Source organism: Gambusia affinis, linkage group LG11 (genome assembly GCF_019740435.1).
Source record: "Gambusia affinis linkage group LG11, SWU_Gaff_1.0, whole genome shotgun sequence".
NCBI lineage: Eukaryota > Metazoa > Chordata > Actinopteri > Cyprinodontiformes > Poeciliidae > Gambusia > Gambusia affinis.
In genome coordinates, this window is record NC_057878.1 from 13577570 (window position 1) to 13599779 (window position 22210).

A 22210-nucleotide genomic window follows, 5' to 3' on the forward strand; every position below is an offset into this window, starting at 1 on the left:
GCATTAGTGACATTTCAGCAGCAAAGATTCTTCTTAACACAGTTAATATGATTGAATAGCAATTTATTTCAGCAATTCAATTCAAAAGGCAATTTTATTTTAATCTTAATTAAATACAGTTTGTGTAATCGGGTGATTACACCATTATGTTTTGTGAAATATTATGAAACTTTGAAACAAATAGCCCAAATAGAGTAAAACATTTTGGTATTTCTGTTGTCAAAATTATGTGCACATATTAGATAAACACAGATAAATGAATTGTTAAAGTTAGTCTGTTCGATTAACATTGAGCTTACCACTTAGCTGTGGCCATAACATAACATTTATGTATTAGAAACTTATTTTAGGGTTTAATGCTATATCTTAAATATCTGAGAAACTGAATTTAGACTTTTGATTATTTCTCCGTTACGTTTTAATTTACTGAGATGCACATTTATGTTCCAAAAAACTGTTGCTGTAAAACATGACTGATTTTGGACTACACGACATAAACTGATGTGGAGGCAAACACCGAATTAATAGTAGATACTGCGTGCTTTTAAAAAAGAAAACAATTGATTTTTTTGCCCGTAAACTAATCTAAGTAGTCATACGAAAGGGATATTCGTAGCTTTTGCTGTCTGTAAGTCTTATCTTTCCTCATAAACATTCTGCTTCCCAACAAGGACACGCCAAGCTGGAAAAGACACGTTTAATTAATTCCGGTCCTCTTACGGAAAACTTCAAAGTAAACGTCTTCTTTGTTTTTCTTTTTTTTAAATCTATGTTTGATGTTTTCCATTTTCAATCATCTAATGTATTTATATCTCCCCTAATAGGAATGCTCATTTAAGGAACAAGTATTTATTTTCCCAAAGGTACTAGTGAAAGAGTTGTAATAGTTGAAGTAATATTTACTTATTTTCGGTGCAAAGTACACCGGAAATACAGGTGTGACACAGGTGAAGCAACCGAAACCCGCACGTTGACAAGTTGTTTCGTGTCGTTCTTTAATCTGACTTTTGAATTTAAGATTATTTTCAATCCTGTCAACACTGATTTTAGGTAAAATGCTCGACGTTTTTTCTATTTGTACCTAACCGGCTTCGGTAACCTTTGCTGTCGCTTACCTTAAGCTGTCGCTTAAGTGGTGCATTATTAGCGAAGTGAAAGTAAATTGTGGCCTCGAGTTAAAGTGTCGCCTCCAATTTGACAGTGTTCCAGAAATGAGTCTTTGGTATTCCATCGCCTGCTTCTCTCTTACTTGCTGTCTGGGTAAGTTTAATTATAAATTAAAAATACTTTTCAAACTACTTTGAACATTTCTGTAAACATACATTGCTCATAATGACAAAACATCACACTGCTTCCTTAACATCACAAGGACAGCATTCTGGCTGAGATTTGCTTCCTCCACACCTAATTTGTACACACTCTGAATGCACGTCTAACTTACTTTAACGTTTATAACTCAAGACACTATTACCTTTTATTAAGATATTAAGATTCTCGTAACTATATGTTTTTATGTTTCTGATGTCTAATAACTTTCTTAAACGTTTTTGTCAACTTTTGATCGTCGTGTCGCAATCTCTGGGTGGAGATTGCTCTATTCATTCAGAGCTTTGCAATTCCAACCAAAAATTATTATGTTTTGTGCAAACACAGACATTTGTTTACCATGGAACCTCCCAGAGGGGTCAACTATAGAGCTGTGGAAAAGTGTAGCGAAGGTTTTGATTTTTAAACAATATTCTAAGCTTTAAACCTCCCACTGAGCACTGTCCAGCTCATCTGAAAATGAAGGAGGTACCATCACCATGTGTTGGTCTCTTAATCCTAACAAAATAATTTCAGAGAAATGAAGACTAAATGCCTAATTTTTTCAAACTGTTTTCAACGTCTTCTGTTAATAATTTGTGTAGTTAGGGCAGCTAGCATTGCTGACATTGACAGCGTTGTCTGTATATTCTATCTGTAAATATTGCTATGTTTATGCGCTATATGGAGTGTTTTACCTGTGTTTTACCTGTGTTTTAATAATAGAGAGTCTTATCCGACCTCTCATAATAAAAACATCTTCAAGAGTGGGCAATCCAGAAGAATAATATAACATGTTTTTGCTTGTTTTTATTAATAAATTGATGTTTTCATCAATTTATTATGTAAAAACATAACTTTAAAAAAACAAACAAACAGGGTATTTAGGCCCCATAAGAATTAAATCTTGATGACTTTTTGGAAGTTGTTGACAATAATAGGAGACAGGACATGTTTTGAATTAGAAATGACTGGTTGAAGATCTTACACTGCAAAATGCAATATCTTACCAATAATTTCTAGCTTCTAGTGCAAATATCTTAGTACACTTGAAACAAAGGAAAACCATCTTACAAGTACTTTTTTCAGTAATATCTAGGAGCTTATTTTAAGTAAAACATTCATTGCTGTTGTTTAAAAAGTACTAGCTTCATTGGCAGTTTATTTCATTTAAAAAATATTTGGTAATATCTTGTGTTTTTCCACTGTATGGGCCATATATAGTTTGAAAGAATAAAAATCTAGGAACCTTTTTTCTTCCCAATGTTTGAATAAACAAATTCTCAGAGGTGGGCTTGAAATTCTACTTTGCTACATTGTTTTGTATAGTGTACTAATCTTTTTACATTTTAACATATCTACTCTCACTTAAATTTTCTTTATAGTTTCTGCACAAAATACAAAATATGCACTGGTTGGGGAGAAAGTCGAGTTCATAGGCTTCAACAATAAAGAAATCCCAACCGACATTCTGTGGAAGCATATAGAAGGACACAGCGTATACAAAGTGGTGCATTTTGATGGCAGCCAAGAAAAATTATTTGGGTCATATGAAGGCCGGGTCACTCTTGACTGGCGTTCTGCAGATCTGTCCATCAGCAACCTGAGATATGAAGACAGTGGATTATATGACCTGGAAATACAAATTAACAACAAACAAATGACCAAAAGATATGAACTGATAGTCATTGGTAAGTTCTTTTGTTTGTTTATTTTTTTTTCTAAAAATAAACATTTCTGACAGCAGTTTTAGATTGACATTGAGTACTCTGTTCTTTTAAGTAACTCGCTGATAAGAAGCGATAAAGAAGGTTTTTAGTGTTTATTTTATGCATAGTTTGCATTGTTGTTATGAATAGGGTCCTACAGAGTTGAATCGCACCATGGGTGACACATTTAAAAAAATGTAGCTACAGGAAGAAACACAGATGGTCAGTCAAGCCAGTGCAGAAGAGCCTTTAACTTGTAGTCTGTCTAATGGATGTGGGAAGTTTGTCCAGTTCTTGTAAAATATAATCCAGATTGTATCAAAGTCTCTGGGCGAATGATCCTACTTTGCACACTGTTACCTCATTAAACTTCATTACTAGTTTCAATACAAGATTAGTATTAATCAGGCATAAGGCACATTTTGCTAAATAACTTTCCATCAAAGGCAAATTTTGCAACTTATTTTTTTCTGTAAGTCAGATACCCTATTTGGTGTCTATAGACACTGATGTGCAACTCTCTGATAGTGTTGTTTCACTATCAGAGTTTCTCTCTTACTTAAGAAACAGAAGCAGTGGTTTACTGCAAGCGAGTTGTTTACTGTAACAACAATTTACTGTTGTGTTACAGTAAATGTTATTGGCTGCCTTGATTTCATATTTGATTCCTCGGGTGTAGATTTCTCTAGTAGTTCACAACTCCTAATGATTGTTTAGATGTAATAGTCTGTAACATGTTAATAATATATTCGCCCACTTAGATGGACCTTTGCTCTCTTTTTTATCCCAAAACTGATATAGATCTTTGCGACAGAGATCATAAAACTCAGGGAGATTGTTCCACTGTATTAAATGGTTGATTTATTGGGGCAATACGCAGTTGAAATCAAGTTGTTTTAACACTAATGTTAAAATGAATTCAATTTTTATGTGTTATTAAATAATTAAAATGTAGTTCATTTGTGGCAAACTCTTAGTATTTAATATTTTGTCAAATATTATTTTTCATGTTGATGAATCAATTAGTATGGATGGAACAATTCGTGTGACTTGTTTGCTTTCCTGCATTATTTTAGACAGAGTCACCAAGCCTACCATATCCTGTGAAATAAACAATGCAAGCACTTCTGAGTCAGCAGGGAAGGCAACTCTGCTGTGCTCTTTACCGTCCCATTCTGATCAGTCCTTACTGAAGTTTCAGTGGAGCACAAATGCAAAGATTCAATCTGGACACATGCTGAAAATTCCCCTGAGAGGTGAATTTGATGATCATCAGTACAACTGTACTGTAAACAACCCACTCACTCAAGAATCAGCAGTGTTCTTTGCTAAGGACTGCTACCATGGTAATGTATTTGTTTTACACTTTTAATTCTTTAGTAAGCAAACATACCTTAGAGGTTATTATTCATATTTCAATGGCCATGTGTTTAATACAGAGACAACTGGTGAAGAAAAGCAGATAAAAGATGTCTGATCAATGCTTATGATCAATTTTATTGTAATTTCGGACCAGATTATCCATTCTGTCTTCTGCAGTTTAGTTCGTTTTTAACATGTACAGTTTTTTTGTTTTTCCCTTTGTTTTTGTTTTTTGTTTTTACAGAGACAAAGGCTCAAGCCGGACTAATTGCTGGTGTTGTTGTTGCTGTTATTCTGCTCTTGATTGTACTGCTGATAGGCGTCTTTTGTCTTAAAAAAGGTACTGCTGCAAATAAATGGGTTAATTAATATATGAGTAATAAAGTGGAATAAAATTAAGTAATTGAAATCATGAACTAAATAAGCCATAGATATTCCTAAGACATTGATTCAAAACACACAGCCAATAAAACTCAATTGTTTCTGAGGAAAAAAAAATTAAATAGTTAGAATGGTCCTGTTAATAAACCCAGATGAATCCAATTGAAAAACTATGAACAGAATAGATTATCAGAGTGCATAATATAAGTCTTCCTGATCTTCAAAATTCTTTGGTCATTTGCTGGATTCATAAGTCAAAATCAAACCTGGGCTATACATCCAGTTGATTTCTCCATATGTCTTACAGCTGTCATCACCCACCAAGCTACTTTTATCAAGTATTTCATACATTTTAATGGATGTTTTCAATACCTAGCATTTTACAATATTACACATGAATTGCTCCTTTGTTTAGATTTAATTATACATGTAAATTTCCGTTACTAATATCGGTTGTAGATTTCTTGTCATCAGAAATATATACACAGATAAAAATGTTGATTCTTTCTTTAATTTTGTTATTTTTACAAAGATTTGAAGAAGTAGATTGATAGACAGTTCTCTGAAACTTAATTATGATACCTTTTTCTTGATTATAGTACGCTCAAATCACAAGAAGTCTGATGTGGAAACTCAGTCAAATCCTGGATTTTCAAAAGGTAAGTCAGTACTTTGTCTGGACCAGGTATAAAAAAGTCAAACAAAAAAATTTAAGTTTTTGTAATAATTTCTTGGTGTAAATGACAGCAATGTTGTTGTTTTTTTTGCCTTTCAGTATGATATAACAGTCATTGAATTGAAAATACTATTTGCACGTTTTACATTTTGAAACAGCATTTTCTTAAGCGGCTCACAGTAATTTTTCTATGGTGGTCTGCTGTGAAACAAAGAAGCAGGTTTACAGTAACAGATGAGATTTTTCTTAGTATCATCTCCATCTAAATTATTTGTTAACAGTGACAGTGTCATTGTTATAATTATTGATTTCCAGCTACGTTTATTATGTCCTGTCATGTTTCTCAATAGCAACATCTGGAAGTGAGGAAATCCGGGTTCTTCTGGACAGAGCACCTACATTACCCTCTAAACATTCCCTTGGACACCTAAACCAAGGAAATGACACCCCGTTAGATCCTTTCCAAAAGGGTAAACTCTACCAAAAGAGTTACTTGATTACAGAAATTGAAGATTAAGTGTTTCATGTAAATTAAAGTAAAGCACTTGCAGTGGTAGAGGAAATATTTTCTGTATAAACAATGGCAAAATTGCATGAAGTAGAAAAAAATCACTTTAGGGATCTTTTAGTTACAAAGTAAAGTTTAATATGCTGTATCAGAAGTCAGACTTTGTTTTTTACTCTGTTTTGTCTCAGAGCAAAATAGGATCTCAAGAAAAAGTCACCTCAGAAACAATGGTATGTGGATATCATAAAATACATCTTTTCTTTATGCATTGATTTTGCTGATAGTAACTTACTTTTTACAGATGAGGCTCATATGAACGAGCTGAGGGAAAGCATTCGCCGACGTTCATCCTCAGGTAATCTGTTTTTCTCAGGTTGTAATAAAAATATTGATTTACATTTGAAGATCTGTTTTTTTTTTACAAATTTAGCTGTTAAATAAAGCATATTTTAGAGTTTTAATGTAATTTTGCTAACTTTATGAACAGTTATTTTCGGTCTACAAATTATTTGATTATATTTAGTTTTCAAGGTTCTGCTTCAGATTACAAGATTATGTCATTAATTTTCAATAATTTACCAATTTGTTGTGAGTTCCTAAATTTGTATGAAGCTAAATTTTTTTTTATCTCCAAGTATTGTTCAATGAATAGCTCCATTTTGTTTCTTATCTCCTACTTATATTTTACAAGACAGAAATTTTTAGACTAACTGACTGGGTTTTATTCATTTGGTTTGAATTCATCTCACTACACATGTGGATTCAATGTTACACTGTGCTTTATTTTTTTTATTATTTTGTGGTTTAGATTCAGAGAAGAACAAAGTCCAAGATGGCGAAATTCCTTTCTCTTCGTCGGTTAAGCAACTTTCACTCTTACCTGAGAAGAAGAATGGACAAGCTAATGAAGCTGAGCCCAGAGACATTGTGGAGGAAGAAGTCTTGGAGAACAACCCTTCAGATTCTGAGTCTATGAATCCTGAGCTAACAGCATTGTCATCTGAAAGTAGTGAGTACATATGGACTAAAAAATTGCATTTTTGCCCACAGTTTCTACCTGCCAGGAACCTGTTTAAAAGTATTTTTTGACACAAAAAAACACTTCACATAGAGCTGACATTTGCTACTTTCTCATTTTACCATAAGAAGGATTGTAGTATTGTAGAAGTACTTTCTACTATTTAGTCTCACATCATTTGTTTGAACAAAAGAGCTGTACCCCCTCACCAACACTTCCCACCTCCGACCCCTGCGAAGTATGCATGGACAGTCAAGTTGCTGAAAAACAATTAAAGTCAAGACAAATTACAGTGGTCAGAAAAAAGTATTTGTTCCTTTCCCAATTTCCTATCTCTTGCATGTTTGTCACATTTCATTGTTTCGAAAAATCTCAAGTAATTTCTTGGATGATCACTCTTTACTTCTACTGGATTAAAAATCTATTGTACTGCTGCTATACTTACTGAAATATGTTTTTTTGGATACTCTCATCCTGTATGAATGATTGCTTTTTTGATCTTTTTTTTTTTTTTTTTTTTTACGCACACAAAAAAAATGTTTGTGTAAAATAAATGACTGCCCTAAGTCATTATGATAGCCCTTCAGGATCTTTCACCCTTTGGGCCTCCTGGTAAATAACGGCAGACGTGGCCCTCGCCCATGTCAAACCTTTACAATGATTTGCCTTGGGCCCCAAAATGGCTTCCTTCCAAAGTCTGCCATTGGGTAGACACTTACTTTTTCACACAGAGGCATGAAGGCTTGTTTTCTTCTTCTTCCCTTAAGCACCTTCATTTAAAAGCTACATTTTGTGTTTACTTGTGTTGTCCTTGACTAATATTTAAATTGGTTTGATGTTCTGAAACACCTAAGTGTGACAAATATGCAAAAACATAGGTAATCAGGAAGGGGAAAATAGTTTTTCACACCGCTAAAGAGCTATTTTTCCCAAGCCAAGCAGTCACCGTTTTGTGCTTGCTCCAAATAATATTTCATTGATGTGACAGCATGCCACACCCATTTGCACCTGTGAACCTCTGAGAGGCATATTCTCTCAAGTAAAAAAAATTAAAATACAAGCACCTGAAACTTCACGTTTGACCGGTTTGATTACAACAATGGAGTTCATTTAATCTAAACAGTTGTACAGGTTTTTTTCTAAGTATCTTCCCTAAACTATGGTCCTTAATGCCAGTTATTTTACGCCGTTAGACAAAAGCCACACTCACATGTTAAGACAAAGCCCAACTTGCCTCTGCAAGTAACAGTAATGTTTACAGCTCACTTTTCCATTTCCTTTTTTTTAATGTAGTAAATATCTTACTTGCGTTCACATGCAGCTTGAGTTTGAGAACATCTGAAAAGTAAGAACTGGGGTTTATGTATTTTTACCTTTTGATCCCTTGATGTGGCCAAGAAACAAATACAGTATTCAGACAATTATGTGGAAATACTGAAGCAACTTCTAAAGGTGTCTGTCAGTAACTTACTGGTCTGGATTTTCAATTGGACAAAGAAATTAGTTGTACAACGGCTTAAGGAAAGAAGAAGCTTGTGAAAGGAAATGTTTGGCCTTTTTTGGGGGGGTTCAGCCCTTTCTAATGCTCTTGAATTAAAGTCATTACGACTAATTGTCTTAAAAGAAAATATGTACAATTTAATGCCAATACAAATACTATCATTCTATAAAGACCTCATAGGTTTATTAGTGAAAAAGCAGTTTTATTACTAAAGAAAACACTGGACAGGTTAAGGGTAGGATTTTGGAGAAATATGAAGCAGGGCTTTCACCAAGTGAAATCGGGTATATAGCGAGGTTCATAAGGACATCCTCTCTTTATGCACCGATTCTACAGCTTTCTTTTCTCTCAGCACAAAGTACTACTGCAGCCAGCTACTGTTCCTTCTTCTACTCCTATTTTACTCTACTGTCTAAAACTGAGTGTAAACTCACAAGCCACCTACTTTCGGTTTCTGGTAGGAAAAGAAAACCCTAAATTAAAATTTGATTTGCTGGTGTATTAAATTACAAAACAAAATCCAATACAAATAAAATATAAAATACTACTAACAATAATATTACGCGCATATATGGGGGTTACACAACATTCAGTCTGTTACAGTGGTATGGTTTTAGGCTTGATGTTTATTTTGCGATTATTAATAAGCTATTGCTGTGGTAAGAGGAGAAAACTATAAATATAACGCTGCACTTTACTGTATGGCTAGCTCCATGGCTAGCTCGCTGTTACTGTCTTTTACTCTGCAGTTGTGGAGTCACAATATCTGGGATCATGAGCGCCCCCTGTCGTGAGGCAAGAGAACTGCCTGCCTCACCTCGAATCTGTTCTCTGCCGTTTCTGATCGCTTCTCAGCTACGAAACACGTTAAACACACAGCTGGCGACAGAAAACACTGTACATTATATACATAAGCTAAATTATGGAAAATCAGTTCAGATATTAAATGTTTTTTAACCATTTTATTGGTGACGTACAGACAGGAGGAGCTTGCTCTCATAGAATGGCAGTTAGCGAGAGGTTGATCAATCAGGTGAGGCTCAGCTGCTGCTGCCTCACTTCACTTCCGAGCATTTGAATGGGAAAATGCGAAACTTCTGCAATTTTGAAGAAAAAATTAATCATAATTGGTTTTAAATAAAAAAGAATTACTCCACAGTACTGGCTCACTTGCGTCCCCTGACCGCACGTCACTGGTAACTATGGCAACCAGTGACAGTTTAAAAGCCCACTGACTCTTTCTGCAGTCAGGTTGCGCGCGCATCCGTCCTGTTAATAAAAAAAATCCATCAGACAAGCCCGCTCTGAATATCAAACGACACTGTGACATCACAATGTGACATCACAACGTGACTCCAAAGGCAGAATTCTGACATCACCAGCTATTATATATGCTCCTCACATCATCAACTTTCATCACAGCCTTTAGAAGCCTTGTTGATACATACAGAATATCTTTAGCAGTTTACAGATTTACAACTTTGTTTAGTGCAAATTTCCTTTGGTGATTTACATCAAACTTACAGTGAAATCTAAACTGAAATTCTAGAGATTTGATTTTTGCTTAGAACTTGAAAGAAGCAAAGCTTACGATGGAGATCAACAAACGTAGCATCGAAGAGACTGAACTCGAGATCATTGAAAGGGAATTGCAGATACCCAACCGACCCAAGCGCAAGAGGAAGAAGGTGCCTTTTGCTGTCTGGCTGGAGCAGCAAGAGATGAAAACTTCTGCTGAGAATATTGAACAGCAGGAGGTTTCATCTGTGATGGAAAATGGATCGATCGCCCAACCTCTGGAGGTAGTCGATCAGAAAGGGGATAGACCGACACCTGACAGTGAGCCCATTGTGGAGAACCTGGTACCGACTAAAACCTGCTCAGAGGAACACGCCCCAGCTGACCAAGAGATTTCTGCTGGAAACATTGAGAAGCAGAACAAATCCCTGGTCAGCGGAGAAGAGTCCACCGTTGGAGGTCAGGAGAAAATAGAAACAGCAGAGAGGGAACAGCCACCAAGGACCAGGCGTAATAAAAAGAAGAAGATCCCGTTCAGTGTCTGGTTGGAGACACACGCCCCTGTTGACCAACGGATTTCCTCTGAGATTACTGGAATGGAAGAAACTTCACTGGATACAGAACAAGAATTGATCTCTGTACCTCAGGAAACAACAGAGAAGGAACAGCCCCTTAAGTCTGACACTGAAGATGTTGAAAAGGTGGAGACTTCTCTGCCTGAAGAAGGAGATCAGGACAATTCTTTAAATATAGATATTTATACAGAAGAACCTGTGATTTCTGTAACACAACTGGTGACTGAAAACAACGACATCTCCAAACCAGACAGCAAACTGGATCAGAAAGGGGAGAAACAATCAAAGCCTAAACCCATCAATAAGACGCCACTGTTGTGGAAATTTTTTCCCGAGCCTGATGCCACCATAGATCTGTCATTTTTCACTGGAAACACTGACATTAATGATGGACCTCTGCTGGAAAACGAAAGTCTTCAGGCAGCTTCGCCCAGCAGGGGAAATAAGACGGTTTGGAAAACGCTGCCCAAATCAGAACCTCATGTTGATATAACTTTTATTGCTGGGAATATTGAAACGGAAAATGTTTCAATGGCGGCACAAAAAATTAATGAGGAAGCTTCCTTGGCAACAAGTCAACCAAAGTGTACATGTGCTGCTAAATTTAAGGAAACTGAACTGGAACACATCAAATTTAGGAAATATTTAATGAATCAGCTCGACGAAATGTTTGATACGAATAAAAAACTGAGTGCAAAACTAAAACAGCAGAAAGATCTGCTGAGCAAAGTCCTCTCAGAGAGACAACAACGCAGGAAAACAACAGTTTCTGTTCAAACTCAGACTGATTCAGAGGAAAACCTAAAGCAGAAACCAGTCAGTTTTCAATCAGCTTCAACTCAGACAGAAACGGAGGAACCAGAAACCAGTTCCCAGTTGAAACCAGTCCTGAATACTGTTTCAACACAAACAGAGACCGAGGAACCAGAAACCAGTTCCCATTTGAAACCAGTCCTGAAAACTGTTTCAACACAAACAGAGACCGAGGAACCAGAAACCAGTTCCCATTTGAAACCAGTCCTTCAAACGGTTTCAACACAGACAGAGACGGAGGAACCAGAAACCAGTTCCCAGTTGAAACCAGTCCTTCAAACGGTTTCAACACAGACAGAGACGGAGGAACCAGAAACCAGTTCCCAGTTGAAACCAGTCCTTCAAACGGTTTCAACTCAGACAGAGACGGAGGAACCAGAAACCAGTTCCCAGTTGAAACCAGTCCTGAAAACTGTTTCAACACAAACGGAGACGGAGGAACCAGAAACCAGTTCCCAGTTGAAACCAGTCCTTCAAACTGTTTCAACTCAAACGGAGACGGAAGAACCAGAAACCAGTTCCCTGTTGAAACCAGTTCTTCAAACTGTTTCAACACAAACAGAGACGAAGGAACCAGAAACCAGTTCCCAGTTGAAACCAGTCCTTCTAACTGTTTCAACACAGACAGAGACGGATGAGCTGGATACCAGAAGTCACTGGAAACCAGTTTGTGGAACGGTTTCAACTCAAACTGAGGTAGATCTGTTGGAATCCGGATGCCAGTTGAAACCAGTTTATGAAACGATCTCGACACAAACTGAGCTCCCTTTACTGATCCAAGAACAGTCGTCTGAGACACAACAGGATGGACATCAGGATGGGCAGACCAAGGGATTAAAGAGATCAGCAGGTAAGAAGAGGAGAGAGTCATCAAAGAAAGCTGCCTCTGAATTAGAAACAGTCAACAATGAGAAAGTTTCTGTAAAAAACAAGGAAGAAGAAGAAGTTTCAATGCCGGAAATCATCAAGGATCAGAGAGCCACCATCATTATCGAGATTCATAAAAATGACAAAGTGATTGATAAACTGCAGCAGGTGACTGAAGATAAAATGGTCCCTGAAAAACAACCAATTGGGGATCATCAGGTTGAGAAAAGACCAAAGATCAAATCAAAATCTAAGAAAAGGAGAAAGACAGCAGGGAAATCTGAACTGGAAAACAATTCAAACCCAGTAGTGACTCATCAAAACTTGGTCCAAAACACGGAGACACCAAAACCTGATTTAGAATCAGCACCAGAGATCCCACAGACAGCTTTAGAGGAAACAGAGATAAAACCAGTCATAGTGTCAGAAGATGGAACAGATCAGGATCCTGTAGTTCTTACAGAAAAACTAAGAACATCGCCTCCACAGACAGAGGTTACTGTAAATGATGATCTAATCCAGAGACCTCAGCAATCAGAGACTCAACCATCTGAAGAGTCAGATGAACAGAACAAAGTCTCTGAAGAAGAAGAGAGCCCAAAGACAAAGATTTCTCTGTGGAGGCGATTCAAAAAGGCTGTGACTCCATCCTGTCTGCGCCAGTTTAAAGACAGAAGAAAAGGCCAAACAGCGTAGACACTTTATGTCTCCAGATGATCAGGTTTAAAAGAGGGAGGGGCCAGGTGTGGGTTGGGTGATTGGTGGGATTTGGGAAAAGAGCTACAGTTGTTGTTAATTGGACATTTCAATATTAAAAAGCCAGGACTGCACGGTGGGAAACGTCTCCCTGTGTAGCTGTGGGTTCACTCCGGGTGCTCCGGCTTCCCCCACGTTCAACAACATCAGTACTCATGTTCATCCATTGGAAGAGTTTTATTTCTAATTCTAAACAGAAAACAAGAAAACCACATTTAATAATTAATGGGAGATTTGGAAAAAGAAAATGTAAAAAACATGGAACAAAAAGAGACTTTTAGAAGTTTAAACTTATACAAATTTGAAAGAAATTACAAACTATATATATATATATATATATATACATATATATATATATATATATATATATGAATTTGTAGATATATTTATAAATCAATAAATAGACATCTTTATAAATATAGATATAGATATTTAGAAATATATATAAATATAAAATATCTAGATCTATATATACATAGATATGTATATATGTATATACATATCTATATATATCTATATCTATAGATATACAAATGCATATCTATATATATGTATATCTATCCATATAGATATACATATATAGATAGATATGTATCTATCTATATAGATATGTATCTATCTATATCAGTGACGTGCGGTGAGGTTCATAGCTGGTGAGGCACTGACGTCATCAGAATCAGATTTGCAAATAGATGCATAGATTGACAGCAGTTTACAGGTTATGTTTCACTTCTGCATCCTTACACATACAAACTGTAGCTCACAAAACACACATTTCCTTAAAAAACAAAACAAAATAAATGTCAAAAGTCGGGATAAGCGAGAGGAAAAAAATCACTATCTCTATTATAATCTACCGCTGCACTTGACTTGCTTCCCGAATCGTTTAGCCTAGCTCGCTGTGACTTACTCGGCAGTTGAGGAGTGAACAAGACGAACGTCTGGGATCTTGAGCGCCCCCTGCCATGAGGCAAGAGAACTGCCTGCCTCACCTCGAACCTGTTCTCTGCCGTTTATAATCGCTCATTACACGAATCACGTTACACAAACACAGTTGGTGACAAAAAGCACTGTACATTATATACATAAGCTAAATTATTGGAAATAAGTTTACATATTAAATTTGTTTAAACCATTTTATTGACGCCGTACAGCAACATGCTCTCTCCGCTTAGCAGCCAGCGCAGAGCCAGGGGTTGCGCAATCCAAGGTGAGGCAGAGCTCGCTGCTGCCTCACCGGCATCGCTTCCAAGCATTTGAATGAGAAAATAAGAAAATTCAGCGATTTTGAACAAATAAAAATCGAAATTGGTGAAGCTACATGAAAAATAAATATTTTTTAGTACAAACCACCGGATGAATATAACAATTTAAATTACTTTATGATTATATATTTTCTTTCTTTCCATGATGGCTGGTGAGGCACTGCCTCACCTGCCTCCCCTGACCGCACGTCACTGCTGCAAAGAGAACGAGTGTTGTTGTAGTCTAGGGGTTATAAGGTTCACATGACATAAGAGTTTCCTTCCTGTTTCTACTAAAACTGAAAGTATGCAGTGCATCGCAGGATTAACAGTTCACACAGCAATCTCCTGAAGTCAGTCCTTCATGGCTGGAAGTCCATCAAAGTCATGTTTGCAGATGGCCACAAACAATAAAGAAGTGCATCAAACATTTAAAAGAAGGTGTCTGGTTAGATGAGACCAAAATTAAACCCAGTGGCCTAAGTGGCTACAATTATTTGTAGTGGAAAACTAAAACCCTTGCATCACCTTGAAGACACACTGTGAAACACGGTGCTGGCAGCATCATTTGGGAGATATGTTTCTTCAGCAGGACAGACAGGCTTTTTACCTTTTAGAGGTCATGACAGATGGATGGAGATAAATGTGGGACAAATTTGGAAGAAGACATTTAAAAGAGTTTTCTAATAAAAGCAAGACATTACAATGTCTGGTAATAAAAACTGTTACTATCTTCATCTGCTACTAATCGGCAGATGCAATTAACAATCTTTAACCAAGAATAGCCAGTCAAACAAGTGAGGCTAAAATGAAAAGTACTGAAAAAATCAATTGCCTTTCAGAATAAAAATATTTTAGAATTTTTTTTATGTTGATTTGTGTTTCTGAAAAGATGAACTTCCAGAAGGGTTGGAAACAGAGAACTATCCTCTATACTCTAAGGAAAATGCTTTACCCAGTCTGCCAAATGACAATAGTGAGCACACATGATCTTACCTTAAAATCTGCTTTCTCTGCTATCATTAGAAATTATACTTTTTAAAGCTATTTATCACCTACCTCGACAATTCTAAATGACATGAAGTCTCTGAGAAGTACCAAAAGAAATTCAAAGTATTGAATTAAAAATCTCTGATAATTAAAATAAAAATCTGTGCAGAAAAAAAGTAATCTGTTCCTATTAACTTTTTCTGTTTCTATTTTTTTTTCTTTTCCTTTTTTACGTTGCAGGTCCAGAGAAAAATAAGGATGAGGACAATAAAGCTTCACATCCTCCACTAGTGCCTCAAAAATCCAACCTTGTTCGGAATTTCTCTGAATTACAAAAAGCAACTAAAAATACAACTCCGAAAGTTATCAAGAAGCAAGGTTTGGATGACCCTGCTGATTCTGGAAATCCAAATGAGATGTCAAATGATCAGAGTGAGTACAAATAAGCTAACTAACCTTTTTTTTTAAGACAACACTATTAAAACTGCTTTTTATAACAACAATTTGTTGTATTTAAAAAAAATATATATTGAACATACAAAGTAACTCAAACAGTATTTCTTATCCTAAACCTAATATATGGTGGACTTCCTTATGTTCTGTTAGTATTATGCCATTTTACACATCTGGTTTTAGCAACATTATGTTAATGAAAATGTCTGTCTCATACTTCTGTTTGCTCATCAAGAATCCTTTTAATTTATTATTATATCGGTTTTATAACAATTGTGACTAAAACACTTTCTATTTTAATGGTTTTGTAAGACATAGTGCAACAGGGGAATAAAATACCTCAAACGTTGCAGTATTGCCTGATAGTAACATCCCTTCATCTCACACTGCACTATGTAGGTGGTTTTAACTCACTTTAAAGCTGCAATATATTTGTAAAACAAAAATGAAACTTAAGCAATCTCTTACTGTCTGATTGTTTTATCTAATAATTGCTTGACCACTTGGGGGCACTCATGGAGAATTGAAAAAAAATCCCTGATGATTTTGCTTTTGGTATGAAAAAATAAAAACAAGGCAAGGACATCAGGGAAAAGTAATGTTTGCAGTAATGGTGTGCATTGTTGATTAGTGCACACCATTGATCAAAAGTACATTTACATTTTACAAGAAGAGAACATCAGAATGAGGCATATTTCAAAGAGATGACAGGATTTGATGTCCCACAACATTTCCTTGAAGATCCTTTATTTCATCAAGCTTGGAAGATTGTAGGTTATTTTTCAAAAAGCAGACAAAGCAAGATATGACACAGTGTCACCTGCTTAATAATGAGCTGATTTTTTTTATTTTATTTTAATTTTACCAACCAGTTTACTTCCTCTAATGTCACAATTTTGACCATTTTGTCTTTTTCTAGAGATAATATTGTGTGTGGAAGAGTGGCAAGAATAAACCTTTGCTTGCCTTGAAAGAATTTGTTTTTCTTAAAGCATTTCTGTCTCTATTATAGGTTTAAATGAAGTAGACAGTGGACTTTCATCTCTTCCTGTGGCATCACCCAATCTTGATCATCCTTGTACAGATGACAAAAGACTAGAGGATGAAGAAAAACTTCCCGACATTTTGGATAAAGAGGATATTCCTGTAGATGCTGAGGAAACTAAGGATTCTTTACCTGGTGTGCTGAATGGCAATAATGGCTACAATATTGCTACATACATTACACTATGTGTTTCTCTGCTATTTTTATAGTTAAAAATTCCTAACTATATTAACCACTAATCACGTTCTGCTTTTTTTCTTTTTTGTTCATCAGGTTCAGAGCAAAATAAGGGTGAGGACAATAAAGCTTCACATCCTCCTCTAGTGCCTCAAAAATCCAACCTTGTTCGGAATTTCTCTGAATTACAAAAAGCAACTAAAAATACAACTCCGAAAGTTATCAAGAAACAAGGTTTGGATGACCCTGCTGATTCTGGAAATCCAAATGAGATGTCAAATGATCAGAGTGAGTACAAATAAGCTAACTAACCTTTTTTTTTTTAAGACAACACTATTAAAACAGCTTTTTATAACAACAATTAGATGTATTTAAAAAAAAAAAAATTAACATACAAAGTAACTCAAACAGTATTTCTTCTTGTCCAGGACTTCCTTATGTTCTGTTAGTATTATGCCATTTTGTTTGTCATTTTGGTTGTTTTGTTCCTGACATCTGGTTTTAGCAACATTATGTTAATGAAAATGTCTGTCTCATACTTCTGTTTGCTCATCAAGAATCCTTTTAATTTATTATTATATCGGTTTTATAACAATTGTGACTAAAACACTTTCTATTTTAATGGTTTTGTAAGACATAGTGCAACAGGGGAATAAAATACCTCAAACGTTGCAGCATTGCCTGATAGTAACATCCCTTCATCTCACACTGCACTATGTAGGTCGTTTTAACTCACTTTAAAGCTGCAATATATTTGTAAAACAAAAATGAAACTTAAGCAATCTCTTACTGTCTGATTGTTTTATCTAATAATTGCTTGACCACTTGGGGGCACTCATGGAGCATTGAAAAAAAAATCCCTGATGGTTTTTCTTTTAGTATGAAAAAATAAAAACAAGGCAAGGACATCAGGGAAAAGTAATGTTTGCAGTAATGGTGTGCATTGTTGATTAGTGCACACCATTGATCAAAAGTACATTTACATTTTACAAGAAGAGAACATCAGAATGAGGCATATTTCAAAGACATGACAGGATTTGATGTCCCACAACATTTCCTTGAAGATCCTTTATTTCATCAAGCTTGGAAGATCGTAGGTTATTTTTCAAAAAGCAGACAAAGCAAGATATGACACAGTGTCACCTGCTTAATAATGAGCTGATTTTTTTTTAATTTTATTTTCATTTTACCAACCAGTTTACTTCCTCTAATGTCACAATTTTGACCATTTTGTCTTTTTCTAGAGATAATATTGTCTGTGGAAGAGTGGCAAGAATAAACCTTTGCTTGCCTTGAAAGAATTTGTTTTTCTTATAGCATTTCTGTCTCTATTATAGGTTTAAATGAAGTAGACAGTGGACTTTCATCTCTTCCTGTGGCATCACCCAATCTTGATCAACCTTGTACAGATGACAAAAGACTAGAGGATGAAGAAAAACTTCCCGACATTTTGGATAAAGAGGATATTCCTGTAGATGCTGAGGAAACTAAGGATTCTTTACCTGGTGTGCTGAATGACAATAATGGCTACAATATTGCTACATACATTACACTATGTGTTTCTCTGCTATTTTTATAGTTAAAAATTCCTAACTCTATTAACCACTAATCACGTTCTGCTTTTTTTTTTTTTATTCATCAGGTTCAGAGCAAAATAAGGATGAGGAGGATAACAGAGCTTCACATCCTCATTCAGAGTCTCAGAGATCCAACCTCGTTCAGAATGTCTCTGCACTAAAAGAAGCGACTGAAGATACAGAGCCAGAAGATAAGAGACCAGTTTCAAATGATTCTTCAGATTCTGGGAATCCAAATGAAGTGCCAGAAAATCAGAGTGAGTACAAATGACCTAACTATGTTATTTTAAACACAGTACCATGAAAATTTATTTTTTATGAATAGAAATGTTTTGTTGTATCTTCAAAAAAATTGTGATTGAACATACAAAGCAATTGAAACTTTTTATTATTAAAACTGATATAGTTTATTCTGTTTATGGAGTGTCATTGTTATTTTGGTTGTTTAACACTGGACGTTTTCCCGGCTTCAAAGCAAATATTAAATTTTATATTCCTATTTGCTCTCGTAGTTTTACAACAATTGTTAGTAACACCCTTGTCCTCTTATTTTATACATCCTTTTGTTTAATGGCATTAAAATACATAATGCAACAGGAGAATAACATACCCTCTGGTAGCTCAACTATTGAAAGAACAATGTAATATAATATTAACGTCCCTTAATTGACACTACACTGGTCAGATGCTTTGCTCACCTCAGACGTTCAATGCTTGAAACCAAAAGTGAAACTTCAGCCATTACTTGATGTCTTACAGTTGTCTAATAATTATTCGACCACTTGGGGGCACTCATGGTTCATCAAAAAAAAAAATCCCAGATGGTTCGTTTAGCTTTTATTATGGAAAGATAAATAAAACAAGAGGGTGACATAAGGGAAAATTTATGTTCATAACTATAATCCTGCAGGACATTTTAAATTTTATACCATTGATCTACCATTGATTATACCATTGATGTACATTTTACAAGAGGAGTCCATCAAAAGTGAGGCATATAGTACTTGATGTTTCCAAATATTTTCTCAGAAATTCTTTACTTCCTCAAAAAGTTTGTTGGATATTTTTCAAAAAGAAAGATATATAAAAAGGTTTCATGTGTTCAATGATGAGATGATTGTTATTTACTTATATTTTTTGTAAATATGTTACTTCCTCTGTCACCATTTTGCCCAGTTAATCTTATTTCTTCTTTTTTTTTTTGCATATTATATGTACATATTTTTCTTTTATATGGTTGCTTTGAAGGTTTTTCTTGCCTGTTTTTGCATTTCAAAGAGCAAAACTGTCATTGATTTTTCTCGTGGAATGCATAAAGATTATCATAAAGCATAAACCCAAAGCAACATTATTATTTTTATGATGTCCTCACCTCCATAGCTTCCAGATTAAATGATGTCTTCTATATTCAGAATATGGAACCCGACACAATACGTTCAGCATCAGCGGTTTTGTTTATTCCTGATGTTCTAGTATTTTCTGATTCAGAAAAGAAAACACTTATTGTGAATGTCTTTTCCATCTACAGGAATGACTAAGGTTCATCAGTTTTGACAGGTTAAATTGTATTTACACAAGCATGTCACAACCTGGAAGAATGACTCAATTTGATTACCTTTAATGCACTCCATTGCTTTGTTTGGAAGTGATTTTCTTTTGTTTTGGCTTTGCCCAGTCCTAAAAAGTCCATGCAGGGAGATTTCTTTTTGGGGTGACTTACAATGAACTGTTCAACATATTTGCAAATTCTTTGCAGATGGATTATGGCACAACTGTTGCTGTCTGTTTCAGATTCAGGAAGTAAAAAAGAGGAGAATGAGTTTGCCAAATCAACCCCTGAAAATGATGTTCAGCCACCGCCTGTTGCCAAGGAGAATTCTCCTTTGAGCCAAAATTCTCCAGAGAGTTCACCAAAGGCTGAACATAAACAAGACATCGACTCAGATGAGTGTGCAATGACAAATAGTGGAGAACCTTCTTCATCATCCTTAGAAGAATCAGAAAACGAGGAGCCAGTTCCACCCGCTTCCACTCCCAAAAAGACAGATTCAGAAACAACAGTGGAGGAGCAAAAGCCTGCTCTCTCTGAAACAGAATCTGAAATGGAAACCCTGCAAAATAAGTGACCAACACCACCCAAGCTAAGACAGCAAATATCCGTCTCCTGATTCTCACAGAACAGACTCAAGACCAAGAAATAGACACTAAGCAGCAATGCAAAGACTTTTGAGAGTAGCCTGATCTAGAAAGTACGGTCTCAGAGGAGGAAGAAAAGAACAAGATCAAACGTAGCACTATAATCTGCTGAAGACGGAGATTAACCTACACAGACAAAAATACAAAATAAGAGCTTCGGTGAGAATAAAGATGGGCAAACTGTTGGAGCTCCATGTTATCTGCTGCCTCTCAGGCAACATGACAAATGGGCACAATTCCAAGAGAAACCAAGGAATAAAGAAGACAGATAGAAAAGATCAAAGACCAAGATAAAAAGTAACAAGGAGTTTTATTATGAGACAGTCAAGTTGAAGTATTCAACGGTAAGCTGAAGAAACATGGACTTGCATTGACAAGTATCAACCACAAGCCGCACAGTATGTTTTGAGGACGTTTGAGTGATGGACCAAGACAAAGTGCATAATTTCTTAATCAGAAGAAAAACAATACAAAGTTGTTTTTTTTCCGAGAATGAAAAATTTAATGTGCAGTGTGCATATAACGTCATCTCCCTGATGATATAGTTTTATAGAATCATCTTTTGCTTTGTACAGCAATACACTAAAATATTTCTCATTCTGTTTTTAAAGCTCAGTCAGTTTCAATAGAGAGCATTTATGAAGATACATATGCAAGTCTTCTTAATAACATTTATGTAGATTTTACTGTAACACATGAATATTTGATTTAAACCATTTTTAATGCATCTATGGCTGTATGTTAAGGATCTTTATCCTGTTGGAAGATGAACCTCTGCCCCAATGTCTAGCCCTTTACATCCTTTACCAGGTTTATTATCACTTATTTTCCCAATAACTTGAGCAGCATCTTGCCTTGTAAAAAGTTTCCACAAAAGCATGTTCAGGGGGTAGAATTTGTTGCTTTAAAAATTCAAATTCCAGCATGTAAATTAACAATAGCTAATTTAAAGTTATTGATTGTACACATGATAATATTAAATCTATGGTTGTAAGTGCTTTACTTCCTGTTGTTCTACACACACGTCAGGAAATGTATATATTTTTGTACATTTAAAAATCCTAGTGATCTTTTCACTGATAATTACACTTTATACTCTCAACTTTATCTTAAATTTAGTATGAACATCTGGATAGGTCTGCTGATTTGCTGCACTTCAACTTTGTTGATTTGCTGACTAAATATCTCACCTGTAGGTGAGTATGTTGTCCATGTCACTTATCCATGGTCATAATCTTATAATAATTGTATAATAATCTGATCGATGTATATTAATGTATATCTTTTTATAGCAACAAAATGGATTTCGGATCACCCAATTGTATCCATTTTTTGTATTGTTCATAATAAATTTTATAATAATTCTAACAAAGGACATCGGAGGGTTTTTTAAATTATTTTTTTAGTTTTATTTTTTTTACCTCTGAATGAAATTATGAAAGTGTTAACTTTACAGGTACTTCTGTACATACATGTCCATTCACTGTACAGTTCATTTGCATTATTCCTGCACAGACTGGCATAAATACACTCCTTGAA

At 35.4% G+C, this 22210-nt stretch overlaps 1 protein-coding gene across 4 annotated transcripts; it reads left to right on the forward strand.

The window, feature by feature from the left end:
* Positions 1-55: 55 nt before the first annotated feature.
* On the forward strand, positions 56-22210 carry LOC122839575 (probable elastin-binding protein EbpS). Of its 4 annotated transcripts, XM_044131293.1 has the most exons (16): positions 108-1050; positions 1202-1260; positions 2691-2996; positions 4091-4360; positions 4621-4716; positions 5357-5416; positions 5784-5903; positions 6130-6171; positions 6243-6296; positions 6750-6950; positions 15464-15655; positions 16689-16856; positions 16995-17186; positions 18236-18403; positions 18541-18732; positions 20267-22208. In XM_044131293.1, the coding sequence occupies exons 2-16, from the start codon at positions 1212-1214 to the stop codon at positions 20599-20601; spliced, it is 2445 nt and encodes an 814-aa protein (XP_043987228.1). In that variant the 5' UTR covers positions 108-1050; positions 1202-1211; the 3' UTR covers positions 20602-22208. The 4 variants fall into 4 exon arrangements, with proteins under 4 accessions (XP_043987232.1, XP_043987230.1, XP_043987228.1 ...); XM_044131295.1 differs by having other exon boundaries at positions 106-1260; positions 18547-18732; XM_044131296.1 differs by lacking the exon at positions 2691-2996 and having other exon boundaries at positions 110-1260; positions 20267-22207.

Bases quoted from the DNA above. Each gene is read 5' to 3' on its own strand.
- LOC122839575 (XM_044131293.1), top strand. From the start codon at position 1,212: ATGAGTCTTTGGTATTCCATCGCCTGCTTCTCTCTTACTTGCTGTCTG. The intron at 4,361-4,620 runs GTAATGTATTTG...TTGTTTTTACAG, and splicing joins TGCTAAGGACTGCTACCATG to AGACAAAGGCTCAAGCCGGA. The intron at 4,717-5,356 runs GTACTGCTGCAA...TCTTGATTATAG, and splicing joins CGTCTTTTGTCTTAAAAAAG to TACGCTCAAATCACAAGAAG.